At 32.9% G+C, this 8,563-nt stretch overlaps 1 protein-coding gene across 1 annotated transcript; it reads left to right on the top strand.

The window, feature by feature from the left end:
- The first annotated feature begins 4,088 nt into the window (after positions 1-4,088).
- Positions 4,089-5,147, top strand: LOC145089854 (uncharacterized). The gene has a single exon (XM_079028245.1). It carries the CDS (start codon positions 4,089-4,091, stop codon positions 5,145-5,147), a length of 1,059 nt encoding a protein of 352 aa, XP_078884371.1.
- The last annotated feature ends 3,416 nt before the right edge of the window (positions 5,148-8,563 follow it).

The following is an 8,563-nucleotide window of genomic DNA, read 5'->3' as shown; positions in this document are numbered from 1 at the left end:
ATTGGCAAAATACTAAAAATAACCATTAGAGTAGGTTGCACGACATTGTAACAATTACATCGCCAATAATCCGACGTATACACATTGCTCTCTCAATTTCACCGCCAGTAAAGTGTCGGCGGTACCAATGTACCAATGGTAAATGTTTCAAAATTCGAACATTATGTGACTGTTGTGGGGTTGGAGCCGTTGGTAACGGACGAATTCATTTATTTTTATTTTTTTTTTTAAATCCACACTATAAATAATATTCCAATCTTCCAATACTCTACACAAATTCAATTCCAATTCTAATTCCAATTCCGATCACTCTAGTCCAACTCCAATTCCAATCATTGAAAATGTCTTCTAACCATCCAAACTCTTCCAAACAAAATTCTCAAAACAGAAATGTTACCAACCCTTTCGCACTTTTCGGCTACAATCCGTTATCACCACCACCTTACCGACCACAAATTGATGGTGTTTCTAGTTATTATTCACAATTCCAATTAGGGCTGGTACTGAGGAATTAAATATCCTCAAAGGCCCAGGACGAGCTAGATAAAAAGGGTCCTTTTTGTTATTATAAGTTTTTATTTTTAAATAAATATATATAATAATAAATTGGAGCATGTGCAACTACCCATTCCCCCACCCCCCCCACCCCCAACGCCCCCATGATTCTGAATTCCACAACAACTCGAATTCCAATCCCAACCATCCTAGGAAGATGTTGTTCCTAGTTATTATTCCGATTCCGACCACAAGGAACAACAACAACCTCAACAAAAAAAAAAGAAAAAGAAAGGGAAGGCCGATCCGAGAAGATGGACACAAAAAGAAGAAACCGAGCTAGGGAAGGCGTGGGTCGACATATCCAAAGATAGTGACATGGGAAAGGGTAAAAAACGTGAGCAATTTTGGTTACGTATCACATAGTGGTTTTGCAAAGGAATGAGTCGAGATTCAAATTATCGAAAGTCAAACCAATGTAACTCAAAATGGAATCAATTTAACAAAGTTGTGACACATTGGAGTGGAGTTTACAAAAACTTTGAAAACAATAGACTAGCGAAGAAAGTGAAACAAGTTTGTTGAAAAAAACGCATGTCTAATTTCAAGATGATATGCTCAAGCCTTTTAAGTTTATGCATGTGTGGGATATTGTGAAACAAAACGTTAGGTGGAGGGAACTTGCAACACATGAAGATATTGCTAATCCACCAAAAAAAGTTGCACATCTTCATATTTGAGTTAACATCAAGTTTCGTCGGATGATTACATAGGTCTTAATCTTAACGATGATAACGACGATATCGAAGAAGTATGACCTTTTCCTCTTCCAATGGGAAGGGATAAAACAAAAGCTCGAGCGAGAGGAAAAGGGAAGGCGACATCTTCAAACGTCGGAACGGAGCAGTATCCAGAGATGATAAGCATATGGCGGAAACAGTCCGACTCACGGAATATTCGTTGTTAATGCAAGACATAAGACAACTCGACCCAAAAGATCAAGAAGCGACAACAATTATGAAAGCATCAATTTGGGAAAAATATAATCTAACGAAACACAATTGAAAATTAGATGCTTTGTTTTTTTTTCTAGGTTTTTAAATTTTAACGTCATGTTTTATTTTTATTTTGTAGGGATTCAATGTAATTTTAATTTTCATGTTTTTTTTTTTTTAATTTTAAGGATTTTTAAATTGTAATTTTTAAGTTTATGTTATTTTAAAATTTAGTATGGTTTTTGAAAAAATATTTTTTTAAAATGAAATTTAAAAAAAAAAAAACCTCATAGGTATGACACCACACTTCGTAGATAAAAAATGTAGAAAGTATAAAAGTTTATGTGGCGCCTACGTAACATCCTTTTACCATTGACAAAAAAAAAAGCATGACACCTCTTAGCCTTATCAGGCTAACAAAGGAAAATCTTTTATAGTTAGCAAATTTCTTTTTTAAGAGTTGAATTTCATTATAAAAAACCACATTAGAAAGGAACTAGTAATCAAAAGCCTGGTATAAGATGTTGTGTTCTCTCATTGAGATCGAGGGTTGGGTCTTGTCATGATCTAATGAGTACATTAGATTTGTTGTATAAAAAAAACCAAATAAAATTAATTATAAGGAAATATTCAATATAGGATTTTGCCATCGACAATTTCAATTAATATCGAATTTATGTTATTGTATCATAATCCAATTAAATAAAAAAGCATAAAAGATTCTATCTTTATAGTTAGCAAAAAATAATATAAATATTTTCTTAGTGTTTGTATTCTAGTTTTAGACCTAAAAAAAATATTTTTGTTGAATATTGAATTAGATACAAGCCTTAATGTAACATTTTTTCTGTTTCAATATATTTTGTTATTCTGTCCTGATTTTTAAAATTGAATAACTCATTTATATGAAGTCAGAATTATTTGATTTTTTTCCAACATGTAATTTAGTGTTTGTACTTCAGTTTAGACTTTAAATAAATTATATTTCGGTTAAATATTGAATTAAATACAAGCCTTGAATGACAGCCAATCAATGCAACATTTTTTTTGTTTCATCACATTTTGTTATTCTATCCCAATTTTTAAAATGACACAACTCATTCATATGAAGTTGGAATTTCTTGATTTTTTTTACAACATGTAATTCAGTGTTTGTATTTTAGTTTAGACTTAAAAAAAATCATATTTTGCTTAAATAATGAATTAGATACAAGCCCGAAAAGATAACATATCAATGCAACATTTTTTTCTCATATATGAAAGTTTAATTGGTTTTTATTTTTGAACTTTGATAGAAAAATTATATAAGAGGGATCTAAAAGGAGTATAGATCGTTTGGTTGAATTGTATTAAATTTGATTTGTGGGGATAAGTTTCTTTTTTGAATACTATGTTTTTGAAACTTGATTATTGAATATTATGTTTTTTTTGGAAGCTAACTTAACAACATGTAAGTATTATGAATTGCATCGTCATCATTAGTTTCATCGAATTTATAACCGGTTATTGTTTGGAAAAATAACCAAAAAACCGGGACTGAAACCGGAACCGGTGGTCCGGTTATCGGTTTTTATAATATCGCAATACCGGTTCCATTTCCAAACCGGTCCGGTTCCAACGCTCACTCCAAGTCCAAAGAGTGGAATAAATAAGAAATAGTTGTAGATTTTTGATTTTTTATAACATGTTTTCACCTTCAACATCTCAATTTGAGTAATATATTATTTTGATCTTCTTTTCTTTTAAATGTTTACAAGCAGTTTTCTTTGATCGGAGAGTAATGACTTTCAATTTCAAACATATAACAACCTAATTAATCATAAAATAATAGTAATGCCATATCTTAAAAGGGAAATTGACATTTTATTACAACCAAGTTTGATAGTTTGATGTTCGTCCTAAGTTTTTTTGTTTTTACGTAATTAGTCATTTAAAAAAAATTTAGAGTAGAAATTGTAAAAAGTAGTTGTATCAAAATTTTAAAATACACTTAAAATGGACCATAATAAACAATAGTTGGAGGGAAATTATAAAAAATCTTTCTAATAAACTTAATGAAAAAAATGAAATAAGGATAAAATTTGTAAAAATTGAAAGATTTGTTACGATATATTAGTTTGTGAATGACTATTGGATTCTCCATTTCTCCCATAACTCCTCATCATTATTTAGCATTAGTAACAACCATTTCAATGTGTTTTATGAATGTAATAATACACCATCATAAAGTGCATTCATATTATAGCTCATCTTTCATCTTATTTGGATAGTATAAATAGTGAGCCATATGTATTAGAAACTTGATGACTTCATCACAAGTATTGGAATAAAAGTTCTCTCTACTCTTATTTCTTTCTTTACCTTATAATTTATATTGTTATTTGATCATATTTTATAACACGTTATCAGCACGAGGCTCTACCATAGAGTTCCAACTTCTTGTCGTTCTTGTCGTTGTCAGGTATATATATAATTTTTTTTTCAAAGTTCATATGTATAGTGCTCACAAGTTATATAATGCTCACAAGTAATTTTATGATACTTCTTAACTAACACTCCTCTAATATACAACTCTTTATTTTGATTAGTACTTTCACTATGGCAAACCTTAGCAAACTTGAGTTTATGGCTCTTGACATTAGTGGAAAAAATTATTTATCATGGATCCTTGATGCTGAAATCCACCTTGATGCTATGGGGCTTGGAAACACCATAAAGGATGTAAATCCTTTAAATGAAGCATCAAGCCAAGAAAAGGCTAAGGCGATGATTTTCCTTCGCCACCATCTCGATGAAGGATTAAAAGCTGAATACCTCACTGTCAAAGATCCAGCTGATCTTTGGAATAATCTGAAAGAGAGGTATGATCATCAAAAAACGGTGATACTTCCTAGAGCTCGTTTTGATTGGTTACACCTTCGGCTACAAGATTTTAAATCTGTGAGTGAGTATAATTCAGCCATGTTCAAAATTACTTCCCAACTAAAACTATGTGGTGAGACTATAACTGATGAAGACATGCTAGAGAAAACCTTCTCTACTTTTCATGCCACTAACATGCTCCTGCAGCAGCAATATCGTGAGAAAGGTTTTAAAAAATATTGTGAATTAATCTCATGTCTTCTTGTAGCTGAACAAAATAATGAGCTCTTAATGAAAAATCACCAATCACGTCCGACCGGTTCTAGTCCATTCCCTGAAGTGAATGCGACATCATCTAACTATAACGGTCGTGGGTCTAACCGTGGCCGTGGCCGTGGTCGTGGTCGAGGTCGTGGACGTGGTGGAGGCCGTCATAATAATCGTCCCAACAATAATAATAATATAAGTAACCACCAGAAGTGGGAAAGTAACAAAAACCCACATCCTAATGTTAAAAGTGGTCAAGGTAAAAAGAAAGTTGAAAATGTTTGTCACCGATGTGGAATGACCGGTCATTGGTCGCGTACATGTCGCACTCCAAAGCATTTTGTTGATCTTTATCAAGCTTCTCTAAGATATAAAGAAGGAAAAAATGCGGAAACAAATTTTGTTCAAAATTATTTTTCCGAAGATCAACTAGAAATGGGACATTTGGATGTCGCTGATTATCTTGCCTACACGGAAGGGACAAACGGTGCTATGGATGGTGATGGAAGTACTCAATTTTTCCCATAAAAGGAGATGGATATGTCATATCATGAAATTGTTGGTTTTCTAGTATCATTTTATTTTTCATTATGTTTGTTTAAAGTCATTGTCATGGTCAAGAATAATATGTAGTTTTGTTTAATGTCGTTTATGATTTTTTATGTTATAGTCGTTTCATGAGAAGAGATCTCGATGATTCTTCTCAAAATAATAATATGTGACTTTATTTATCTAAGTTGAATATTTCTTATTTCTTATTATTTTATTATATATTTTTATTTTGAAGAGAAATATGGATATTCGCAAAAGAAATGAGGAAGATATATGTCTTGCAGACAGTGCAACAACACACAGCATTTTTAATAATGAAAAATATTTTGCTTACTTATCAATTGGAGAAGAAAATGTTAATACAATAACGGGTAGTGCAAAAATGATTGAAGGCTCCGGAAGAGCGAATATCATATTACCACAAGGGACAATAATTACAATTGGAGATGTATTATTTTCATCAAAATCACCAAGAAATTTATTAAGTTTTAAGGATATTCGGTCCAACGGATATCATGTTGAAACAACCAATGATGGTGATAAAAAGTATCTCAATATTACAAAAATGATATCGGGTAAGAAAAGTCTTTTGGAAAAATTACCCGTATTGTCCTCCAGATTGTATTATACAAATATTAGAATGATTGAATCTCATGCTATTGAAAATAAAAGGTATGATAACATCTACAAAGTTTGGCATGACAGGTTGGGCCATCTCGGATCAGTTATGATGCGAAAAATAATTGAAAGTTCAAGTGGACATTCCTTGAAAAACCAGAAGATTTTTCAAGCTAATGAATTGTCTTGTGTTGCATGTCTCAAGGAAAATTAATTTCCCGTCCATCATTGAATAAAGTTGGGTATGAAAGTCCTAGTTTTTTAGAAAGAATTCAAGGGGATATATGTGGACCAATTCATCCACCATGTGGACCATTTAGATATTTTATGGTCTTAATTGACGCGTCAACTAGATGGTCACATGTGTGCTTGTTATCTAGCGTAATCTCGCTTTCGCAAGATTACTAGCACAAATAATCCGCCTAAGGGCACATTTTCCCGATTACCCAATTAAGAAAATCCGACTTGACAATGCTGGAGAATTTACATCACAAGCTTTTAATGACTATTGCATGTCAATTGGGATAACTATTGAACATCCTGTTGCATATGTTCATACACAAAATGGTTTAGCTGAGTCGTTAATCAAACGCCTTCAATTAATTGCAAGACCATTACTAATGCATTCTAAACTTCCTACATCGACATGGGGACATGCAATTTTACATGCGGCATCACTTATACGCATCAGGCCAACTAGTTATCATAAGTTCTCCCCTATTCAACTGGTTTGCGGCCATGTACCAAATATTTCCCATCTAAGGACGTTCAGATGTGCAATTTATGTACCCATTTCTCCACCTCACCGCACAAAAATGGGTCCTCAAAGAAGAATGGGAATTTATGTTGGATACGAATCTCCATCTATAGTAAAATATTTAGAACCATCAACTGGAAATTTATTTACAGCTAGATTTGACGATTGTCATTTTGATGAATCAGTTTTTCCAACATTAGGGGGAGAAATAAAGAAGTTGGAGAATAAAATCTCTTGGAATGAATTATCACTTTCAGTTTTAGATCCTCGTTCAAGTCAATGTGAACTTGAAGTGAAAAAGATAATTCATTTACAAAATATAGCAAATCAATTGCCAGATGCATTTACTGACCCTAAGAGAGTAACAAAGTCTCATTTACCAGCTGTAAATGCTCCTGTTAGAATTGATATCCCAGAAGGAAAAAATACAGCTACAAATGAATCAAAGGCACGCCTGAAGCGTGGAAGACCAACCGGTTCCAAAGATAAAAATCCTCAAAAACGAAAGGGAGCAAATATAATTGATGGTCCAAAAGAGAAAACAGAATCTTTTGAAAAGATTAATGAAGCTCCAGAAGAGCCCAATGACATAACAAAAGAAACTGAGGTACCTGAAAATTATGAAAATGAAGAGATCTCAATAAATTATGTCATGACAGGAATAAGATGGAACCGAAATAAGATAGACGTCGACGATAATTTTTCATATCATGTTGCGTGCGAGATTATGGAAGAAAATGAGGATGTTGAACCTAAATCTATAGATGAATGTAGAAATAGAAAAGATTGGCCAAAATGGAAAGATGCAATAAACAAAGAGCTTAATTCTCTTACTCAACGAAAAGTTTATGGACCTGTAGTCCGTACACCAAACGGAGTAAGACCAGTGGGACATAAATGGGTATTTGTGCGCAAAAGAAACGAGAAGAATGAAGTTGTGAGATATAAAGCAAGACTTGTTGCACAAGGTTTTACCCAAAGGCCCGGAATTGATTATGAAGAAACATACTCTCTTGTGGTTGATGCAATTACATTCCGTTATCTAATAAGTCTGGCAACGCATGAAAAATTGGAGATACGTCTGATGGATGTAGTTACTGCCTATTTATATGGTTCACTTGAGAATGATATTTATATGAAAATCCCAGAAGGGTTTAAGGTGCCAAAAGCACAAACTCCTAATTCTCGTGAAGTATATTTGGTAAAATTAAATAAATCTTTGTATGGATTGAAACAATCTGGTCGTATGTGGTTCAATTGTTTAAGTACATTTCTTTTAAAAGAGGTCTATAAAAATGATCCATTAAGCCCATGTGTATTCATAAAAAGATCCGGATCAGAATTTGTGATAATTGTTGTTTACGTAGATGATTTGAACATAATTGGAACTCCTGAAGAATTGGAAAATGCCACTTCTTGTTTGAAAGAAAAATTCGAAATGAAAGATCTTGGTAAAACGAAATTTTGTTTGGGTCTTCAAATTGAGCACACCAAAAATGGAGTTTTTGTACATCAATCTAGTTATCTAGAAAAGGTGCTTAAAAGGTTTTATATGGATAACTCACAGCTATTGAGTACCCCGATAGTAGTAAGGCATTTAGATGCCAAAAAGGACCAATTTCGGCCTTGTGAAAAACTTGAAAAACTTCTTGGTCCCGAAGTACCGTATCTTAGTGCTATTGGTACACTAATGTATCTTGCTAATAATACGAGACCTGATATATCTTTTTCTGTAAACTTATTAGCAAGATATAGTTCTTGCCCAACAAGAAGACATTGGAATGGACTCAAACACATTCTTCGATATCTTCGAGGTACAATGGATATGGGCTTATATTATTCTAATTCATAAAATGTGGAGTTAATTGGTTATGCAGATGCTGGATATTTGTCTGATCCACACAAAGCTCGATCCCAAACAGGTTATTTATTCACTTGTGGAGGTACCGCAATTTCTTGGCGTTCTGTTAAACAAACTTTAGTTGCTTCTTCTTCTAACCATGCAGAGATTATAGCA

Source organism: Lactuca serriola, chromosome 2 (genome assembly GCF_051521515.1).
Source record: "Lactuca serriola cultivar US96UC23 chromosome 2, Lser_US96UC23_V15, whole genome shotgun sequence".
Lineage (NCBI taxonomy): Eukaryota > Viridiplantae > Streptophyta > Magnoliopsida > Asterales > Asteraceae > Lactuca > Lactuca serriola.
Note: the sequence above shows the minus strand (reverse complement) of the source record. Positions and strands in the feature narration are given on the sequence as shown.